Raw genomic sequence first — 21,869 nt, forward strand, 5'->3', positions numbered from 1 at the left:
CTTTTGAATGGTTCGCATGTAAGTTTCCGCGGACGCTTGACGGGAGACAGTCCCCGGCGTGTCTCCGGCCTCCCGCTGCTCTCCCCAAGCCGGCGCTCGGTGGGCAAAGCAGAGACACCCCCTCAGCAAACCCCCCCCGCCCCGAGCCGCAGCCTGGCTGGCCCCGGGAGATGGCAACGGGCCCGGGGAGCGTCTCCTTTCCTGTCCAGCCCTGCAGGGGTTAAAGGGACCGAGCTTTTTTGCCAGAGAGGCTGAGCAAGGGTGGGGAGCGAAGAGGAAAAGCCTCTTCCGCTGGGGGAGGGGAGGGGAGGGGAAAGCAGGGGGGAAGTTTCTGACTAGCACAAAGAGCCCGGAGGTGGGTCAGCTGCACCTGGAAGGAGCCCTGCAGCCCCGGCGGGCAGGTAAGTCCTATTGAGGGGGGGGGATATCCCCTAAGAGCCCAAGCAGTCAAGGGGGACCAAGCAGGGCAATCCTGGGGGGGTCTTAATGGGGAGGGGGGTGGCACCACTCTCTTCCCACTTCCTGTAGCCTTTCCGATGTCTATCCCCCCCCCCCCTTGTCTCCCCTAGTGAGGAAGGGCATCTTTTGGAGATGGAAGGACCTGGAGGTGGCAGGAGATCAAGGAGAGACCCTCACCCTGGATAGGCAGAGACTGGCACTGAATCCTGGGCAAGAGCCGGGCCAGAGAGGACTTGGGCCAGGACCTGCAGGCATCAGGACGTGGGGGTCCCCGAGGAACATCGTTGGTGCTTACGGGGCTGCCGCTACCAGGAGGCTGCTGGGCCCCGAGAGGTGTGCAGCCGGCTCCACGGACTTTGCCGCCGCTGGCTGGAACCAGACAGGAGCACCAAGCAGGAGATCCTGGACCGGGTGACCCTGGAGCAGTTCCTGGCCGTCCTGCCCGGGGAGATGCAGCGCTGGGTCAGAGGATGCGGGCCGGAGAGCAGCTCCCAGGCGGTGGCCCTGGCCGAAGGCTTCCTCCTGAGCCAGGCCGAGGAGGAGAGGCAGGCCGGGCAGGTGAGGGGCCTCCTCCAGGGACGTCTCTGGCCTTCTCCGCAAGGTTCCCTGCCAGACTATTCTCCATCCTCCATGCGGGAGATTTCACACCCTCCTTCCGGGGCCACTGAAATTAGAGGGTTTCTCATCCCTCCAAATAAGTCGCCAGGTCTGGTGACAGGAGGGGGCAGTGCCTGGGAGTGGGGCAGGACCCACGGCGTGGTCTCTTTTCCATCCCGTCTCCCCCCCCCCCTCGCTGCTGCTTCAGGTGCGGGCCCCATCCGGGAGGAAAGAAGCCACATTCCGAGGGGCGGAAGGAGCTCCTTCTGAGGAGAAGGCGCAGGCCGTGGAGCGTGTCCAGGAGGCCCTCTCCCCTGGTAAGGTCTCTTTGGGCCGGGATGTGTTTGGGGCACCCCCCTGAATTGGGTGGGGGGAGGGCTGAGCTCAGGAAGAAAATGACCTCCTCCTTCACACGAGGCAGAGTTCACCCTCCTCCCTCATCTCCCTCGCAGGCAGGGCAGAGATGCCCCTGAACCGTCGTCTTCCCAGAGGTGTGGAATCGGCTGCTGCCCCTCCAGTCCAGGTAGGAGAGGTGAGAGGGGGTCAGCCCGGGTCCCTCCTCCTCCCCCAGGGGGGCTCCTGCAGTCTCTGCAAGGGGTCCAGGCGGGAGATGCTCTGAGCCCCCTCCCCTTGACCCCCCCCAAGCCCAGCGCCCTGTCCCTTCCCAGACGCCTCCCTTCCGGGGGTCAGTCTCTGCCAGGCGAGATCTCTGAGGGGGGGTCTGCTTTCTCCCGCAGGGCCCCTTTTCCTTGGAGGAGGTGTCCGTCTCTTTCACGGAGGCCGAATGGGCCCTGCTGGATCCCGGACAAAGAGCTCTGCACAGGGAAGTCATGCGGGAGATCTCTCAGGATCTGGCCTTTCTGGGTAAGGATCCCTCCCGGGGGCCAAAGTTGCAAATGGCTGCCATGTTGACGAGAAACAAATCCAAACACTGGATAGCAATGCGGTGCTTTCAGGCCTCTCGGGACGAACTCTGAGTCACGGGGAGAGCCTCCGCTTGGCCTGCAGGAGGTCCCAGGTTCAATCCCCGGCATCCCCAGGTAGAAAGACCAGGTGGGAGGGGGTGGGAGGGGGCTGTGCCTGAGAGCAGGGCTTGGACCCTGGATATGGTTCTGTCCTCTCAGAGAACTGAATTTATGTTTTCCACCATATAAGATTAATCAGCTTTGTCTTTCTTTCTCTCTCTTGGAGCAAAAGAAGCCAGAAGTACGGGACAGACAGTGGGGGAGACAGAGGAGGGCCCGGCATCTCAGGGACGGCTGCCCCCGTCCTCAAAAGAACCCCCCGACCAGATCTCCTCCCGAAATGAGCTGGCTGAGAGTGAGTATCCCTCAGGGTCATGTCAAGGGGAGAGGCGAGGAGGAGCCGTGGGGGACGGCCGATTCACTTGGGGGCACATCTGCCTTGGGTCAGTTGCAAGGCCTGCTGGGTGACGAGGGAGAGAGGCCTTCTGGGGCCTGGAATCTGGAGGCTACAGAGCTCCTTCTGGGCAGGAGCTCCATGATGTCTCTTGGGGGTGGGGAGGAACCCTTAAGTGCAAGATATTCTGGGGGAAGGTGGAGGTGTGGGTAAGATCGGCCGAAGGGACAGGAGTCCTTCCCTGCTCCATCCACCCAGATGCCCTTGGCCCTTAGCAGCTCATCCACGTGCTGACAGGATCTCCCTGTTTATTCCAGGAGAGGATGAGGAAGGAAAGGTGGACAACAAAATTCAGCGCAAAAAGCCATACCTGAAAGAAAAGAGCAGCAATCGAGGCAGATCTAAAAGAAAGAACGGCAGCCTGGTTGAGAAACAAGATGGTAGAAAGTGTAATGATCATTCTCCGAATCACACCATCAGGAAGGCAGGTAAATCCATTCAGTGTGGAAAACACTTCAGGAAAACATCCCATTTCCTCATGCACCGAAGAATACAAACAGGGAAGAAACCTTATCAATGCTCAGTATGTGGAAAGAGATTCAGAGAGAGTGGCAATCTTCAGATGCATCAAAGAACCCACACAGGGGAGAAACCTTTTGGATGCTCAGAGTGTGGAAAGGGATTCAGTAAGAGGGCCTCTCTTCAAAGACATGAAAGGACCCACACGGGGGAGAAACCTTATCAATGTTCAGTGTGCAGAAAGAGATTCAGTTATACTGGCGATCTTCAACGACATCAAAGCACCCACACAGGGGAGAAATCTTTTGGATGCTCAGAGTGTGGAAAGAGATTCAGTCAGGGAAACCATCTTCTACAACATCAAAGAACTCACACAGGGGAGAAACCTTTTGGATGCTCAGAGTGTGGAAAGAGATTCAGTCAGAAAACCACTCTTATACAACATCAAAGAACCCACACAGGGGAGAAATCTTTTGGATGCTCAGAGTGTGAAAAGAGATTCAGTCAGAGTGGCACTCTTCTACACCATCAAAGAACTCACACAGGGGAGAAACCTTTTGCATGTTCAGAGTGTGGAAAGAGATTTAGTCAAAGTAGCTATCTTCTACAACATCAAAGAACTCACACAGGGGAGAAACCTTTTGGATGCTCAGAGTGTGGAAAGAGATTCAATCAGAGTGGCACTCTTCTACACCATCAAAGAACTCACGCAGGGGAGAAACCTTTTGCATGTTCAGAGTGTGGAAAGAGATTTAGTCAAAGAGGCAATCTTCAACAACATCAAAGAACCCACAGAGGGGAGAAACCTTTTGGATGCTCAGAGTGTGGAAAGAGATTCAGTCAGAGAGGCACTCTTCAACAACATCAAAGAACCCACACAGGGGAGAAACCTTTTGGATGTTCAGAGTGTGGAAAGAGATTCAGTCAATCTGCCCATCTTCAACAACATCAAAGAACCCACACAGGGGAGAAACCTTTTGGATGTTCAGAGTGTGGAAAGAGATTCAGTCAATCTGCCCATCTTCAAGAACATCAAAGAACCCACACAGGGGAGAAACCCTTTGGATGCTCATAGTGTGGAAAGAGTATCAATCAGGCAGCCCATCTTCAAAAACATCAAAGAATCCACAACGATGAGAAACCTTTTGGATGTTCAGAGTGTGGAAAGAGATTCTGTCAACGTGGCAGTCTTCAGCTGCATGAAAGAACCCACACAGAGGAGAAACCTTTTGCATGTTCAGAGTGTGGAAAGAGATTTAGTCAAAGTAGCTATCTTCAACAACATCAAAGAACCCATGCTAGGGAGAAACCTTTTGGATGCTCAGAGTGTGGAAAGAGATTCATTCAGAGTGTCCAGCTTCAACATCATCTAAGGACCCATACAGGGGAGAAACCTTTTGGATGCTCAGAGTGTGGGAAAGGATTCAGTCGGAGTGCCAGTCTTCAGCTGCATCAGAGAACCCACACAGGGGAGAAACCTTCTGGATGATCAGTGTGGAAAGAGATTCTGTCAAGAGTTGCGCTCTTCAGGAACTTCAGAGATTTCACACAGGACAGAAAACTTTTAATTTCTCTTAGCATGGAAATAGAGTAACTGTAGCCATCCTCAACAGTATCAAAGAACTCTTACAGAGGAAGATATTTTTGGATACTCATTGTGGAGTTTCATTCAGCATGAAAATCTTCTTCAGTTACAGTATATGTTTTTTGGTTTGTAAGTAAATCATAGTTAAAAATGATAATAAAGAAGTCTTCTACAATATCTAAGAACCCTTGCAAGGAGAAATCCTGTAATTGCTTCGTCCATGAAAAGAGCTACTCCCTTATTTCATACCTAAAAGACAACCACAGCATATATGAAGCATTGAAACTGTATAAACATGTAGAACACATTGGAATGGTAGGATGTCACCTTAAAGACTGGGTCCCCAGATGGAGAAGATTTATCTTATTTATCCCCAAAAGAAGAAGAGTTGGTTCTAATATGCCACTTTTCTCTCCCCAAAGGAGTCTCAAAGCGGCTTCCAATCGCCTTCCCTTTCCTCTCCCCACAACAGACACCCTGTGAGGGAGGTGAGGCTAAAAGAGCCTCAATATTCCTGCTCGATCAGAAGAGCTTTATCAGGGCTGTGACTAGCCCAAGGTCACCCAACTGGTTGCATGTGGAGAAGGAGCAGGGAATCCAACCCGGCTCACCAGATTAAAACTCTGCGTTCCTAACCACTCCACCCAGCTGGCTTCCAAATAAACATTTATTTATTAGGAGACGGTTGATGGTCCCAAGAAAACCCTCAAGAGGTTTATTAGTATTCCCAATGCGGTATGTTCTATTCTGACCAAAGAAGGGACTTCATGCGTTCTCCTGTCCATTGAAGAAAACTTTTGGAAGTGACTAAAATCCAGAAGTCGTTTGGGCCTGACTCCAAGAGAAAAACCTACAAGGCCTTGAATGTTGACTTTCCAATTACATCATTACCAAGAACATTTATTACCTTATTATAGATGACGTTTTGCACAGGTATTTCCTTGTGTTTTGGTGCTTTGGTGTTTTTTCCCTTGGCTATAAGAATACAGGGCAACCAGCCAGCAACCTGAATTCGGACACATTTTTAGATGACCAGAAGTTCTAGAGAGACATGGTACAGCTCTCATCTCTCCCCAGTCCTGCCTGCTGTGAGGATTTTGGGAAGTCACCACCTTGAAGCCCCATGAAGTCCAGAAACAGGACACACAGGGGTCAAGAGGAAAAGCTGCTGCCCTTAACAGAACATTCCAGTACGTTCTAAGGGGTCAGACCCCCTTTTCCCCCTCTGAGAACCATCCAGTTTTGGGGGATGGACTGATAGCCATGGAGTGGGCAGGTGAACCTTGTGGGACCCAAATCTCCCAACCGCAGTTGTCCTCCCCACCTCCTCCCAGGAGTAAGGTCCCCTTTTCCTCCTCTGACCCTGTCCCCGACATCTCCATGGGCCAGGGGGACCTGGAGTAAGCTCTGGGGGAGACTGGCTCCTGGTCCTGGACTCCTCAGAGACCCCCTTGAAAAAGAGGGTCTTACTGGTGGCAGCGAAAGGTGATAACTGGAGAGGGGACAGTCTGGCCGATAGTTTTAAGTGTGGCAACCCCTCTAAATAGTTTTGAGGACCCCCAGCAGTGGACTGCCCTCCCCCCCAAAGGGCCATCCCTCCTCAGCAGAGATCGGATGCCCTGCCGAAAATGGCTGGTGGGGAAGGTGGGTAACCGTCCACCATTGCTGTCGGGCATGGCTAAGAGGGAACAAACTGGGACTAGATCCTGAAAAGAGGGCGATAATGTTGGTTGGGAAAGAGGACATCGGGAATGCTGTTTGGGTCCCCGAGGGCCAGGCCTCAAGCGTCTGTCCCAGTAGCTGCACCTCAAGGCCAGCCGGGCCCAAGACGGACAGACGGACGGACGGAGGGGTCTGGACTCTGCGCTGGGGGGCTGAAGCGGAAGGCAAGAGGCCCCCCCAGCAACACTCAGACGGGGACGGGGGGGTCATATAAATTTCTACAGAAGCAGATAATATCAGGTTTATCTGTCCTCAATTTATATCTGGAAACCGTTCCATGATACACAGTGAGTCTTCCAAGAGTTTTGCCTGAATGCTCAACATCTGTTCAGAAAAGCCGCACCTGCACGAAGACCAGTCTAACCACAGCGCTCCAGTCTGGGCTTCTGGGAGTGACGGGCCGAGGGGAGGGCAGGGTGGGCCGAGGGGAGGGCAGGGTCCTTTCTGGAGCTGTCTTGGCCTTTAGGGAGGGCTCACGGGCGGGGGGGGAGGGGAGGGTTGTCCATCTGCGGGGGTTTTGGGGCGCAGGCTGTGGCCCCCCTGGACACGGTAAGAGATCCGAGGCCCCATCAGGATCTGTGGTTTTGGACCATGTGGCCCCAAAGGTGATATTGTGTTTGTGTGCTGTGGCTGTTGCTATTATAGGTTATCTTGTGTGGAGTTTGGAGCGATCTAGTGCAAAAATCAGGGGGGTCCACAGACTTCAGCTATGGTTTTGCCCCCCTGCGTGGTGGTGGGGTGGGTGCTGTGGGTGGTCCCTCTTTCGTGCGGGGGGGGGAACCTCCGGGATTCAGGGGGGGGGTCTCTGCCCGGAGCCCCGTTTCTGTGCGGCCACGACCCCCAACAAGGTGGGATCCGCCTTCCCCGCCCTCTTCCTCCGGGGATCCGTCCAGGGACGGGGGGATCGGGGCCTCCGTGGCCCCCCGGCCGCCTCCCGCGTTGGCCTCCCCTGCGGGGTCCTCGGCTGCCCCCGGCCTCCCCGGCCTGCACTGCAGGGGTTGCCAGGCTTTTCTTGCGGGTGGGGGGAGGAACCCCTGAGCGGCCGGGCCCGATCCGTGGGAGGGTTGCTCGCGAGTAAGTCGTATGGGGGGGATGGTCTCCTTGCAAGTAATTCGGGGCGTTGACTGCAGGCGCATGCGCGGCACGTCTCTCTGCGCGGAAGTCGGGGAAGAGGGGGGGAGGATGGCAGGCGCATGCGCACAAGCTCTCCCTGCACGGAAGTCGGGAGGAAGCGAGGATTACAGGCGCATGCGCGAAAGGTCCCCTTGCACGGAAGTCGGGGGGAAAACGGAGGATGACAGGCGCATGCGCGAAAGCTCTCCCTGCACGGAAGTCGGAGGCGGGGAGGAGGGCAGGCGCGTGCGCGGAAGGTCTCTTTGGACGGAAGTCGAGAGCAAGGGAGGGGGGGAGCATTGCTGGCGCATGCGCGGGAGTCCTCTGGCCCGGAAGCTCAATCCCTGTTTTAAGGCACCGCATCCGCAGAAAGAGCGGCCTCCTCGCCGCTTTCCAGACCGGGTCTCCTCGCAAGTCACCCGGGGGCGTTGATTGCAGGCGCACGCGGGCAAGGAAGGCCTCCTCGCAAGTAGGACCCGGGGAGGGAGGGAGGAGGGCGGCGCTCTGAATGGGTCTCCTCCACCAGGGGGAGAGGGCGGGTCTTATTGGGGGGGGGCAATCCCTGTCTGCAGCCCAAGACCCCCCTCGCTGCCCCCTCCCAGTTTCCCCCAAAGGGAGGACGAGGAGGGGCTGCTCAGTTTCGGGGAGGGGGGAGCCCGGGAGGGGGGGGCAAGGGGAGCCCAATCCAAATGAAGCGCCCCCCCCCGCCGGAGAGGATCCTGGTGTGGCCACGGCCAGTTGCAGCTCAGGATGGCCCTTTTGCTCCGCTGTGCAAGGGGGGGCTGGGGGGGGAGAGTTATGGGGATCCTTTATGAAGATCCTTTCTTCAAACCACTCGGGGAGCGGCAGACATAACTGGTTCAGGGCTAAGGGGGCGGAGAGTGGGCGAGGCCTTAGGATGCAGGGCCTCAGCCAGACAGGCCAGAGTCCTGGACAGGCGCGGCAGGAGGAGTGGAAAAGGAGGCCTCCCCCCCCCCCCCGGGCCCAGAAACACACCGGGGGCCTCGAACAGACCCCAAGGAGGATCCGGCAGGAGGGCAGAACATGAGGACACAGATGAGAGAGAGAGGGATTCTAGTTTCAACCCCTCCAATCTTGGGTTACTGAGGTCCTTGAAGGGAGAGGGGCTGTGGCTCAGTGGCTGAACATCTGCCTGGCAGGCGGGAGGTCCCAGGTTCAATCCCCGGCATGCCCAGGTGGAAAGACCAGGTGGGAGGGGGCTGTGCCTGAGAGCAGGGCTTGGACCCTGAATGTGGTTCTCTGCTGCTGGAAGAATCTTGACTCCTGACTCTCTTGCCTTCTTTCCCCACACCTGAGAGATCAATCTCTCCCTCTTTTTCTCTCTCTATTTTTGAAGGAAAGGAACCAGACGTACCAGAGAGATGGTGGAGGAGACAGAGGCGGGCCCCACATCGCAGGGAAGGCTGCCCCCGTCTTCAAAAGAACCCCCCGAGCAGATCTCCTCCCGAAATGAGCTGGCTGAGAGTGAGTATCCCTCAGGGTCATGTCAAGGGGAGAGGCGAGGAGGAGCCGTGGGGGACGGCCGATTCACTTGGGGGCACATCTGGCTTGGCTCAGTTGCAAGGCCTGCTGGGTGACGAGGGAGAGAGGCCTTCTGGGGCCTGGAATCTGGAGGCTACGGAGCTCCTTCTGGGCAGGAGCTCCATGATGTCTCTTGGGGGCGGGGAGGAACCCTTAAATGCGTGATATTCTGGGGAAAGGTGGAGGTGTGGGTAAGATCGGCCGAAGGGACAGGAGTCCTTCCCTGCTCCATCCACCCATACGCCCTTGGCCCTTAGCATCTCACGTGCTGACAGGATCTCCCTGTTTATTCCAGGAGAGGATGAGGAGGGAAATGAGGAGGACAAAGAAATTCAGCGCCAAACGCCAGATCTGAAAGAAAACAGCAGCAATCGAGGCAGACTTAGAAGAAGGAAAGTCGGCCGTATGGTGGAGAAACGAGATGACAGAAAGTGTAATGATCATTCTCCAAATCACCCAATGTTGAAGGCAGGTAGATGCATTCAGTGTGGAAAGCACTTCAGGAGTATATCCCATTTCCTCGTGCACCGAAGAATACACACAGGGGAGAAACCTTTTCAATGCTTAGTGTGTAGTAAGAGATTTAGTCAGAGTGGCCATCTTAAGCATCATCAAAGGACCCACACAGGGGAGAAACCTTTTGGATGCTCAGAGTGTGGAAAGAGATTCAGTCAAAATAGCAGTCTTCGAAGACATCAAAGGGCCCACACAGGGGAGAAACCTTTTGGATGCTTAGTGTGTGGAAAGCGATTCAGTCAGAGTACCTATCTTCAACGACATCTGAGAACCCATACAGGGGAGAAACCTTTTGGATGCTCAGAGTGTGGAAAGAGATTCAGTCGAAGTAGCGGTCTTCAACAACATCAGAGAACCCACACAGAGGAGAAACCTTTTGGATGCTCAGAGTGTGGAAAGAGATTCAGTCGGAATGTCTATCTTCAACGGCATCAAAAAACCCACACAGGGGAGAAACCTTATGGATGCTCAGTCTGTGGAAAGCGATTCGGTCGCAATAGCTCTCTTAATGAACATAAAATAACCCACACAGGGGAGAAAACCTTTGGATGCCCAATATGTGGAATGAGATTCACTCACAGTGCCTATCTTCAACGACATCTAAGAACCCACTCAGGGGAAAAACCTTGTAGATGCTCAGTCTGTGGAAAGAGATTCAGCCGCAGTAGCGCTCTTAATGAACATAAAATAACCCACACAGGGGAGAAAACCTTTGGATGCTCAAAGTGTGGAAAGGCATTCAAACACAGGAGCACTCTTCAACGACATCAACGAACCCACACAGGGGAAAAACCTTATGGATGCTCAGAGTGTGGAAAGACATTTAGTCAGAAGGGCAATCTTCAAAATCATCTAAGAACCCACACTGGGGAAAAACCTTTTGCCTGCCTATTGTGTGGAAAGAGATTCACTCACAGTGACACTCTCCAAAAACATCACAGAACCCACACAGGGGAGAAACCCTTTGGATGTCCCGAGTGTGGAAAGAGATTCAGTCGTTCTGCTAATCTTCAAACACATCGAAGAACCCACACAGGGGAGAAACCTTTTGAATGCTCAGAGTGTGGAAAGAGATTCAATGACAGACGCACTCTTCAAGTACATCGAAGAACCCACACAGGGGAAAAACCTTTTGAATGCTCAGAGTGTGGAAAGAGATTCAGTGAGAGTCGCAATTTTCAAACACATCGAAGAACCCACACAGGGGAGAAACCTTTTGGATGCTCAGAGTGTGGAAAGAGATTCAGTGACTGGCGTAGTTATCAAGTACATCAAAGAACCCACACAGGGGAAAAACCTTTTGAATGCTCAGAGTGTGGAAAGAAATTCAATGACGATCGCACACTTCAACGACATCAAAGAACCCACACAGGGGAGAAACCTTTCGAATGCTCAGAGTGTGGAAAGAGATTCGGTCAGAGGAGCAATCTTAAACATCATCAAAGAACCCACACAGGGGAGAAACCTTTGGATGTTCAGAGTTTGGAAAGAGATTCAGACGAAGTAGCCCTCTTCAATAACATCATATAACCCCCACAGGGGAGAAACCTTTCGGTTAGTCCATGAAAAGAGCTTTCCCCTTATTTCACTCCTAAATGACAGCCACAGTACACGTGAAGCATTGAAATATATATACAGTTGAAAAACATTTGATTCTACACAGTAATCTCAAACTAATCAGGAAGTAATGTGAGAAATCCTTCTTCTGTGAAAGGCACTTTCGCCATGTTTGAAGCCGTCAGATAGATCTCACAGGCTGAAGAAGATTGAAGAGGAGTTCACATCTCCTCTAGCCTGGAGGAGTCTACACAAGGGAATAATCTCCTAAATGTTTGTTTTCCGGCAAGGGCTTGAGGGATAGATCCGGTCTTCAGGTTCCCTCAAGAATCCACACGGAGGTGAAATGATCCTCAGCTGGCTCTGATGAGGTCTTCTTCAGACGCCCAGGAGTTGGAGGTTCAGAAAGCGCTTTCCCTTGTAGTGCTTCCCCTCCTCCGTGGAACTCCCTCCTTCAGGTTGCCTTCCGATCTGGCTCCTTCTGGTATCTCCGAAACTGGCAAAAACATTTCCTTTTCAGAATCCTCTTGTTGATGGGGCTTGAGGTGCTCAGGTGAGCATCCAGGACAGGCATTTAGGTTGGTTGGTTCTGGCTGGAGGACCTGGTCTCCTTCAGGAGTCACTGGACGGCTCTAAGGGAATCTTGGAGTCTGCGTCTTTCCCTTGACTTGGCTGAAAAGGTGTTTGTTCCAGAGAGCGATGTCACGCTGACCCCTCGGGGGAGGACGGATGCCAGTTGTCTCTGCAGATAGCGTGACCTGCCCGAATGAGAGGAAGACTACGGAAGAGACGTCATGGCGTCCCCATGATTGCTATTAAATTCTGGGCAGGGAGTAGTAGGGGGGGGTGCGGATCACTGATCAGCTGAGTTGTGTCAACCATGTGACAATTGTTCAATGCCCCTTTGTGGAGCATCAGCTTGTGGACAGGAGGAAGAGTTCTGGAGATGTTTTGGGGAACTTTTACGTAGACTATACCAATACCTATTCGGTTAAAGGTTTAATATTTCATTCATTCACATGTTCACACTTATGTACACTTGCGTACGTAGGCGTTCAAGGTCCGTTTGGAGAATTAGAGAAATTAGGCTGCAATATGATGGCGTACCGCCTGTGAGATAGAACTTTTGGAGATTTTTGTCAATGTTAGGTCACCACGAGGAAGGGGAAATTGATCCACTATGGACAGGTGTTTTGGGGATTTTCCACGCCAGATGGGGAAGGTACCTGAGATCAGCAGTGTGAGTTTATGGGCATCCCCGGCCCCAGGGAAGCACGCCTGACCCTCCACCAGGGCCTTTTCGGTCCTGGCCCCAACCTGGTGGAACGAGCTCCCGGAGGAGCTGCAGGCCCTGTGGGATCTTTCAGATTTCCGCAGGGCCTGTAAAACGGAGCTCTTCCGCCAGGTCTACGGTTGAGGCCGGGCAGCCTCTTATAAAAGCGGCCTTCTTCCTCTCCCCACCCCTCGATATTAGTCTATTCTTGTGTTGGGACTAGCGTACTGCAGAGTCTTATGTTTTTTTTGTGAGAAATCTGTTTTTATGTATATTAAGGGGTTTTATTGAGTTTTTATCAGAGGATTGTAACCCACCACAAGCCTTTGGGGTGCAGTAGGCAATAAATTGAAGAAATAAATAAGATTGGTTCATTTTTTCTCTCTCTCTTGAATACAATTTCATGGAAAGGGTGGGCAGTGAAGGGGTTGATATTCAGTAAACAGCAGGGGAGGAGGGAGAGGGGGAAAAAGTTCAATTTTTCAGTCTCATCATTCAGTCTACTAGCTAGTTAATTACATCGATGATGTGTTTTTATGAATAATTATGTCTCTCGATCATCCAGAATGCATTTTCAGTGGTTTTGAAATTTCTCTGGAGGTTCTTTGCGTACCATGAAGGCCAGTCTTGTCCAGACGTTCTCCATCTTCTGGAACTGAGTTTTTGGCCTCCATAGGAAACATATTCTTCGTATTTCCTGCATGAGCCCGTGTATTTTGCACCAAAATGTTTGGATCCTTTAACGTGTCCACCACAGACGGTAAAAGGAACTTTTTGCCTTTTTGCATCTCCGCATTAGGCGGCCTCTTACCTAGAAATTTGGGGGTGACATGCCGCCTGGAAGACATTTTGAACCTCCCTTCTCTCAAGGATTGGTTGATTGGTGAGAGGACAACTGAGCAAGCTCCAGTTGAGACTATGTTAAGGTGACCAGATTGTCCCACTTTTGGAGGGACATCTGGGGGCACCTGGCCAATTGTACTTACGTTGCAATTAAATATATATATATATATATATATATATATATATATATATATATATTTCAGCAGAGATAAGTTAAGCTTTGCTAAGGTGTCTCTTTAGGAGAATACTCACAGTGGGGCAAATTCCAAAGCCCTTGGCGATCTGTTGATTTAGATCCACCGTTGGATCGTTGCTGGTGTGCTGTATTGTGACTGTGTTTTCTGTTCAGACTCTTAAATGTACGCCCTGAATCCTACGGGAGGGCAGTATAGAAATCTAATATAATATTAATAAATAAAATATGTTGGACTAGTACTGAAGGGCCATGAGAATTCCTTTCGTGCTGTCGTTTCGAAGTGATTCTAACTGCAAGTCGGTTCCCCTTTCTTAACGCTGTTCTGACCAAGCAGTTCTCTCGGGGCTCTCTCAGCCCCGGGACACGGGGGGGTGGGTGATGCGGGGGTCCCTCTTTGGGGCTCAGGGGTCGTGCGGGGGGGGGGGGGGCTCCGTCTCACTCCGGGGGGGGGAAACCTCCGGGATTCAGGGGGGGGTCTCTGCCCGGAGCCCCGTTTCTGTGCGGCCACGACCCCCAGCAAGGAGGGATCCGCCTTCCCCGCCCTCTTCCTCGGGGGATCCGCCCAGGGACGGGGGGATCGGGGCCTCCGTGGCCCCCCGGCCGCCTCCCGCGTTGGCCTCCCCTGCGGGGTCCTCGGCTGCCCCCAGCCTCCCCGGCCAGCACTGCAGGGGTCAAGCTGCCCTCCTGAGCCGCGGGAGAAACGGAGGCTGCACCTCGCGCACCTGGGAGCCGCTGCTCCAGGTGAGTCTGGGGGGGGGGGTCCTTCCAGGCCAGCACTGCGGGGGTTAAGGGGGCGGCGCTGATTGGCAGAGAGGACGAGCGAGGGGCGGGGCCGAGGGAGGGAGGCTTTTCCGGAGGCAGCGGGGAAAACTGGTCCCGATCCGGGGAGGGTGGATCGCGAGTAAGTTGCACGGGGGGGGGGAGGAAGGTCTCCTTGCAAGCAAGTGGGGGGAGGGGAGGGGAGATGCAGGGGGATCCGGGAACAGAAGGTCTCCTTGCAAGCAATTGGGGGAGGTGGGGGTGGCAAGCGCATGCGCGGAAGGTCTCCTCGCGAGGAAGTCTGCGGGTGGGGGGGAGGGCGGCGCTGTGGGGGTCTCCCGCCCTCTGGGGAAAGGGAGGGGCGGGCCTTATTGGGGGGCCACCCCTGTCCTTAGCCCCGCCCCCTCGCTGCCCCCCCAGTTCCCCCAGAGGGAGGGGCTGGTCACTTCCGGGGTGGGGTGGGGGAGGGGCTCCCTCTGGTCCAGGAGGGCCACCCTGGGGGGAGTGGGGGTGGGTGGGTGAGTGGGGGTCCTCCGTCCCCTCGGGCCCCCCTGCCCCCCTTTCTTCACAGGCCCCTCTCTTTCCCCAGGCCGAGGCGGGGGGCAGCCCTGGGGGGCCGGGAGTGGCCCCCTCCTCCTCCAGGGACCGGGGCTCGCTCAGGGCGGGATGGCCGCAGCCGAGGGGGGCCGGTCCTTGTGGGGCTGCCGCTACCAGGAGGCTGCCGGGCCCCGGGAGGTTTGCAGCCGGCTCCACGGACTTTGCAGCCGCTGGCTGGAGCCGGACAGGAGCACCAAGCAGGAGATGCTGGACCGGGTGATCCTGGAGCAGTTCCTGGCCGTCCTGCCCGGGGAGATGCAGCGCTGGGTGAGAGGATGCGGGCCGGAGAGCAGCTCCCAGGCGGTGGCCCTGGCCGAAGGCTTCCTCCTGAGCCAGGCCGAGGAGGAGAGGCAGGTGGAGCAGGTGAGGGGGCTCCTCCAGCGACATCTCTGGCCTTTCTCCTCCCTCCAGCTACGTCCCCAGGTCTGCTGAAGAAGGGGGGAGAGAGTGGGAGGGGGGCAGGACCCACAATGTGGCCTCTTTGCTTCCACCCCTCCTCCCCCCCCCCCCCCCCCGCTGCCGTTCCAGATCCGGGCCCCACCTGTGAAGGAAGAAGAAACTTCATTCCCCGAGGCGGAAGGCGCTTGCTTGGAGCAAGGGCCGGGGGCGCAGGCCGTGGATCGTGCCCCAGGCGGCCTCCTCCGTGGTAAGGTCTCCTCTCGGGGTGTGAAAGGAGATCAGACATGAGGATGCATTTCCCTCCCTCCCTCAGAGGGGCTCCAGGGCTCAGCAGGGCTCTTCCGCCTGGGGCATCCGGGGCCTCCGCCTTCAGGGAGCTCGGGGGTCCAGCTCCCAGGACACAGGAGGACTTCTGTGTCCCCCCTTCTCAGGGCTCCGGGTGGGATGCGGAGGGAAATAAGAGGGCAGAGCAGGCCGGCTGGCTGGGGTCAGCAGGGGACTGGAGGAGGGTCTTTGGAAGGCACTCAAGCCAGGTCTGGGCCAAAGGGGACGGTGGCCGTCATGGGACATCATTTCAACCCCCCTTTCCCTCCCCCCAGCCAAATACGGCACTCCCAGAAGTCCAAAATACGGGGAGAGCCCTTATGCCCCCCCGAGGCTCCTGGGTGCCTGCAGCTTCCCTTCTGCCCCCTCCAGAAATAAATATAAAGTGTGGGGGGAAAATGTGTGGATTGCACAGAGGACGAGGTTGCACAAGCAGGCAACAAACAAACAAGCAAACAGCCCTTCTCCCTCCCTCCTTTGTCTCCCTCGCAGGCAGGGCAGAGATGCCCCTGAACCGTCGTCTTCTCACAGGTGTGGAAGCACCTGCTGCCCCTCCAGTCCAGGTACGAGAGGTGAGAGGGGGTCAGCCCGGGTCCCTCCTCCTCCCCCAGGGGGGCTCCTGCAGTCTCTGCAAGGGGTCCAGGCGGGAGATGCTCTGAGCCCCCTCCCCTTGACCCACCCCAAGCCAAGCGCCCTGTCCCTTCCCAGACGCCTCCCTTCCGGGGGTCAGTCTCTGCCAGGCGAGATCTCTGAGGGGGGGTCTGCTTTCTCCCGCAGGGCCCCTTTTCCTTGGAGGAGGTGTCCGTCTCTTTCACGGAGGCCGAGTGGGCCCTGCTGGATCCCGGACAAAGAGCCCTCCACTGGGAAGTCATGCGGGAGATCTCTCGGGATCTGGCCTTTCTGGGTAAGGATCCTTCACAGGGGACAAAGGTGCTGATTGCTGCCATGTTGACGAGAAACAAATCCAAACAATGAATAGGGATGCGGTGCTTTCAGGCCTCCGGGGAGGAACTCTGAGTCACGGGGAGAGCCTCTGCTTGGCCTGCAGGAGGTCCCCGGTTCAATCCCCGGCATCCCCAGGGAGAAAGACCTGGAGAAAGATGTCTCTTGGGGGCGGGGAGGAACCCTTAAATGCGAGATATTCTGGGGGAAGGTGTAGGTGTGGGTACGATCGACCGAAGGGACAGGAGTCCTTCCCTGCTCCATCCACCCAGATGCCCTTGGCCCTTAGCAGCTCATCCACGTGCTGACAGGATCTCCCTGTTTATTCCAGGAGAGGATGAGGAGGGAAATGAAGAGGACAAAGAAATTCAGCGCCAAACGCCAGATTTGAAAGAGAAGGGCAGCTATCAAGGCAGACCTAAAATCCGTATGCTTGAGGAACAAGATGGTAGAAAGTGTCATGATCATTCTCCAAAGCACGCAATAATGAAGGCAGGTAGATGCATTCAGTGTGGAATACACTTGAGGAGTATATCCCATTTCCTCGTGCACCAAAGAATACACACAGGGGAGAAACCTTATCAATGCACAGTGTGTGGAAAGAGATTCAGTCGGAGGGGCCATCTTCAAGAACATCAAAAAACCCACACAGGGGAGAAACCCTTTGCATGCTCAGAGTGTGGAAAGAGATTCAGTCACAGTAGCAATTTTCAAAGACATCAAAGAACTCACACAGGGGAGAAACCTTTTGGATGCACACAATGTGGAAAGAGATTCAGTCACCCTAACACTCTTCACAAACATCAAGGAACCCACACAGGGGAGAAACCTTTTGGATGCTCAGAGTGTGGAAAGAGATTCAGTCACCCTAACACTCTTCACAAACATCAAAGAACCCACACAGGGGAGAAACCTTTTGGATGCCTGGAGTGTGGAAGGAGATTCAGTAACAGAGGGACTCTTCGAGGTCATGAAAGAACCCACACAGGGGAGAAACGTTTTGGATGTTCAGAGTGCGGCAAGAAATTCAGTCGAAGTAGCCAACTTCAAGAACATCATAGAACCCACACAAGGGAGAAACCTTTTGGATGCTCAGAGTGTGGAAAGAAATTCAGGAACAGAGGGACTCTTCGAGGTCATGAAAGAACCCACACAGGGGAGAAACCTTTTGGATGCTCAGAGTGTGGAAAGAGATTCAGTAGAAGTAACGCCCTTCAAGTACATCAAAGAACTCACACAGGGGAGAAACCTTATGGATGCTCAGAGTGTGGAAAGAGATTCCGTCTGGCTGCCTGTCTTCAGCTACATCAAAGAACCCACACAGGGGAAAAACCTTATAGATGCTCAGAGTGTGGAAAGAGATTCCGTCAAAGTAGCAATCTTCAAGAACATCAAAGAACCCACACAGGGGAGAAACCCTTTGGATGCTCAGAGTGTGGAAAGAGATTCAGTAGAAGTAACACCCTTCAAGTACATCAAAGAACCCACACAGGGGAGAAACCCTTTGGATGCTCAGAGTGTGGAAAGAGATTCAGTCGCAGTTGCCGTCTTCGAGAACATAAAATAACCCACACAGGGAAGAAATCTTTTGGATGCTCAGAGTGTGGAAAGAGATTCAAACACAGTAGCACTCTTCAACTACATCAAAGAACCCACACAGGGGAGAAACTTTTTGGATGTTCACAGTGTGGAAAGAGATTCAGTCGGAGGGGCAATCTTCAAGAACATCAAAGAACCCACACAAGGGAGAAACCTTTTGGATGCTCAGAGTGTGGAAAGAGATTCAGTCACAGTAGCGGTCTTCGCGGTCATGAAAGAATCCACACAGGGGAGAAACCTTTTGGCTGCTCCGAGTGTGGAAAAAGTTTCAGTCAAAGTGGCGCCCTTAAACGACATCTATTAAACCACACAGGGGAAAAACTCTTTGGATGCTCAGAGTGTGGAAAGAGATTCAGTCGAAGTAGCGTTCTTAAACGACATCTATTAATCCACACAGGGGAAAAACTCTTTGGATGCTCAGAGTGTGGAAAGAGATTCAGTCAAAGAAGCATTCTTAAACGTCATCTGTTAACCCACACAGGGGAGAAACCTTTTGGCTGCTCCGAGTGTGGAAAAAGTTTCAGTGAAAGTAGCACTCTTAAACGTCATCTATTAACCCACACAGGCAAGAAACCTTCTGGATGATCAGAGTGCAACAAGAGATTCAATCAGAGAGGTGTGGCCAAGATGTCGTCCTGAGAGGATTTCATTGCAATCACTGAAGCCTGACAGGGGCCAATTGTGGAAGCAATTGGCAGAAAAGAGGAGGGGTACGCAACCCCCACCTCACCTTTCTACCCAGGAAGTCCTAGGGAACTCTTGGGGCTGTCTCCAATCCTTTAGGGAGTATATCTCCCCGGATTACAGGCTGTCAGCGTTTCGGGTCAAGAGGACGACCGCCATATTCTATCTTGGACTAATCTTCTAAGTTTGGAACGACCAGCTGATAAAAGCCTGCATTTTTCCTAGGGCATCTTTTTTTTCTCCCCCTCCCTTTTCGCCCGAACTAATTTACAAGATAATTTTTTCTTCGGCCGGGAGGCAAGCCAGCTAAATACACTCGCTATAACGGGCAATGAAAGAGCTTGAGAATTTGTTAATGAGAGCTCAGGGGAAGTGTCTGAAAGAACACGGAGATTTTGCAAACTGATAACGTCTAAGTACCCGGACTCTCGCGAGACGAGACTTTATTACATACTGCGTACAGAAATGGAAAATCTAACAAACGCACAGATGTTTTATTTGTTAAACAAAAGCAACTTAGAGATACTGAAAGCAGTTAAACAGATTGAAAATGAAATTCAAGATACCAGGAAAGAGCTCTCAGATAGAATTGACGACTTGAAGAAAACAGCTGATGAAAACACAAATCAGCTGGCAAGCATACCAAAGTCCAGATGCCAGACAACAGGAGTGAGAGTCAACATTGGAAGCAGAACCACAAGCTAGGAGCACTAAAATTAAAGACGTCCCAGAAGAACTTGGGAAAACAGATCTAAGGAAGGAAATTACAAAAAGCCTGGAACACTACATACAGGAGGATGAGATCCAGATTGATAAAGTATACAGAGCCTACTCAAAGGCGACTGCAAGCAAGAATCAACCAAGAGACTTTTTTGGCCCTGACAGAAACACGGCCAGAAATACTTTATACAGGAACCATCAGGCGACACTGCTGAGTAGGGTGGATCAAGAAACACAAATACTTCGAGACCCGCAAACGGATACATCATGGAAAAGAACACAATTTCATTTTCTGCGACCACTTGAAGAATGTGTTGAACAGTGGAGCATCCACTTGGCTTCCGGTGAGGAAGACAGCAGCAGTAACTCTTAGGTTAGGGCCAATATATGAAGGGAACTGACTTTATACTACCTAAGACAATAATAGAACATATTCTCATAACAGATTATACTCTCATATGTATCAACAATTACTTTGCTAAGAAAGATGGTAACAACTTCTAGATTAGGATTAATATGTGATGGGAACTGAATATGTAGGTTAAGAGGATGGCAAACTATACTTTCATATGTATCAATAATTATTTGGTTAGTTGATCGTCTTTTTTTCTTTATAATTTAAGCGATGGGAATTGAGCACGTATGTTTTAAGATAATGGATTGTGTTTTTATATAGATTATTGATTACTCTGGTAGCCGGCTGCTTCCTTTTTTTTTGCATCTCCGCATTAGGCGGCCTCTTACCTAGAGCTTTGGGGGTGACATGCCACCTGGAAGACATTTTGAACCTCCCTTCTCTCAACGATTGGTGTATTGGTGAGAAATCAACTGAGCAAGCACTGGTTGAGTCTATATGATTGGCTATTGATCAGGTATGGGGAGGGTTTAAAGCAGTGGTCCCCAACCCCCCCGGCCTCCGACACATTGTCAAGCATTGACCAATCCCCGTGATAATAAGGTGGTGACCGCTGGTGTAAAGGATGGGGACCTTTGGGGGAATTTTCAGAACTTCTGGAGTCCCTCCTCCTAGTTTCTGGCCTTGAGACCCACCCTGGATGCTAAGATCCACGGCTTGGTCATTGCTGATGTGTTATATGGTGACTGTGTTATGTGTTCAGACTCTTCCATGTTTTATGGGCCCACAATCGTATGGGAGGGCACAATAGAAATCTAATAATAAATAAATGAAATTTGTTAGACTTGTACTGAAGGGCCATGAGAATTCAGCAACGGATTCCTTTTGAACTGTCGTTTTGCAGTGATTTTTAACTGCAGGTCTGTACCCTTTTCTTAGCTCTCTTCTGACCCAGCAGGGATATCAGGGCTCTCTCAGCCTCCCCCACCTCACAGGGTGTCTGTTGTGGGGAGAGGAAAGGGAAGGCGAATGGAAGCCGCTTTGAGCCTCCTTCGGGGAAAGAAAACATAAGAACCAACTCTTCTTCTTCTTAATCCCTAAATAAACGTGTGTTCCCCTCACTGTTCATGGTGTTTGGGAGGAGGCAGACCCTCAGGGATCCCCCTACGTATCCTGCCGTCTGTTGGGTTTCGCCTGTTGAATGCAGTAAGGGGCATTTAGCAGAGCTTAACTCTCTTGAGGATAACGCTTATGTTCCTCCTCGCTGCTACTGATAATAAATACAGCCTGAAGGAGGAGAGGGCTTGTGTCAGAACCAGGTTCGTTTCTGCCTAATATTTGTGCTTTTCCTCTGTGAACTTTCAGCCTGTCCCCCCCCCCCCTGTTCCTTGCTCCTGTGTGCCTAAAGGATTTTGCAATATAAATGGCTCAGGAGGTAAATTGCATGGCTTTGTATAGGAAACCAGGCTGACATTGGGCGAGGCTTAGGTGCAGAATCTCCAGCCTCCACCTGGAGATGGGAACCGGTCCATCAGCGGACTGGAATACCTGCTTCGGTCACCTGGGCCCAGCCTGTGAGGGTGAAACTGTGGGAGACGTGGCTTTCCTAGACTGCTGGCCTTGAATCCTACAGCCGGTCTAGCTTGTTTATCCATTGGAGCCTCCCCTGTAAGTTCGCTTGCCACAAAGAGTCTCCTTGGCGCCAGACACGGGGTTGGACTAGATGACCCACGAGGGCCCTCCCAAGTCTATTTATGATTCTATGACGTATTGATTTAGTGGCCGTGTTTAGTAACCCCTCCCTTATTGTGCCATTGTAAACATGTACATATCGATACAGATGAAGCACATCTTAGCACATGAACCCTTCTTATCTAAGACTTGTACCCCGAGATATATAGGTTATTGTAGTTGGGTTGTGTTGCCCCTTTGAACTATGCTTTGCAAATGACTTTCCAAGCGGCGGCGGGGCTATTCCCCCCAAGGTGGGAGAGGCTGAGAGAGCCCTGATCTTCCTGCTGGGTCAGAAGAGCTTCCTCAGGGCTGTGGCCGGCCCAAGGTCACCCAGCTGGCTGCAGGTGGAGGAGGAGCGGGGAAGCCAACCGGCCTTGGCTAAGAGCGAACAAACTGGGACTAGATCCTGAAAAGAGGGCGATAACTTTGGTTGGGAAAGAGGACATCGGGAATGCCATTCCGGTCCCCGAGGGCC

General features: G+C 53.0%; 1 protein-coding gene across 1 annotated transcript; it reads left to right on the forward strand.

The window, feature by feature from the left end:
- Positions 1-281: 281 nt before the first annotated feature.
- LOC143827502 (uncharacterized) lies at positions 282-20,000 on the forward strand. Its single transcript, XM_077317096.1, is given in 19 exon segments — positions 282-401; positions 570-1,017; positions 1,265-1,373; positions 1,509-1,588; positions 1,794-1,920; positions 2,248-2,376; positions 2,733-4,419; positions 4,421-4,443; positions 7,135-7,315; positions 7,707-7,823; positions 8,712-8,839; positions 9,192-10,940; positions 13,799-14,022; positions 14,092-14,182; positions 14,630-15,000; positions 15,166-15,283; positions 15,853-15,932; positions 16,138-16,264; positions 16,634-20,000. Coding segments are annotated over 18 exon segments (7,356 nt in total). The 5' UTR covers positions 282-401; positions 570-909; the 3' UTR covers positions 18,541-20,000.
- Positions 20,001-21,869: the final 1,869 nt, after the last annotated feature.

This window comes from Paroedura picta, chromosome 17 (genome assembly GCF_049243985.1).
Source record: "Paroedura picta isolate Pp20150507F chromosome 17, Ppicta_v3.0, whole genome shotgun sequence".
In the NCBI taxonomy this organism is placed as follows: Eukaryota; Metazoa; Chordata; class Lepidosauria; order Squamata; family Gekkonidae; genus Paroedura; species Paroedura picta.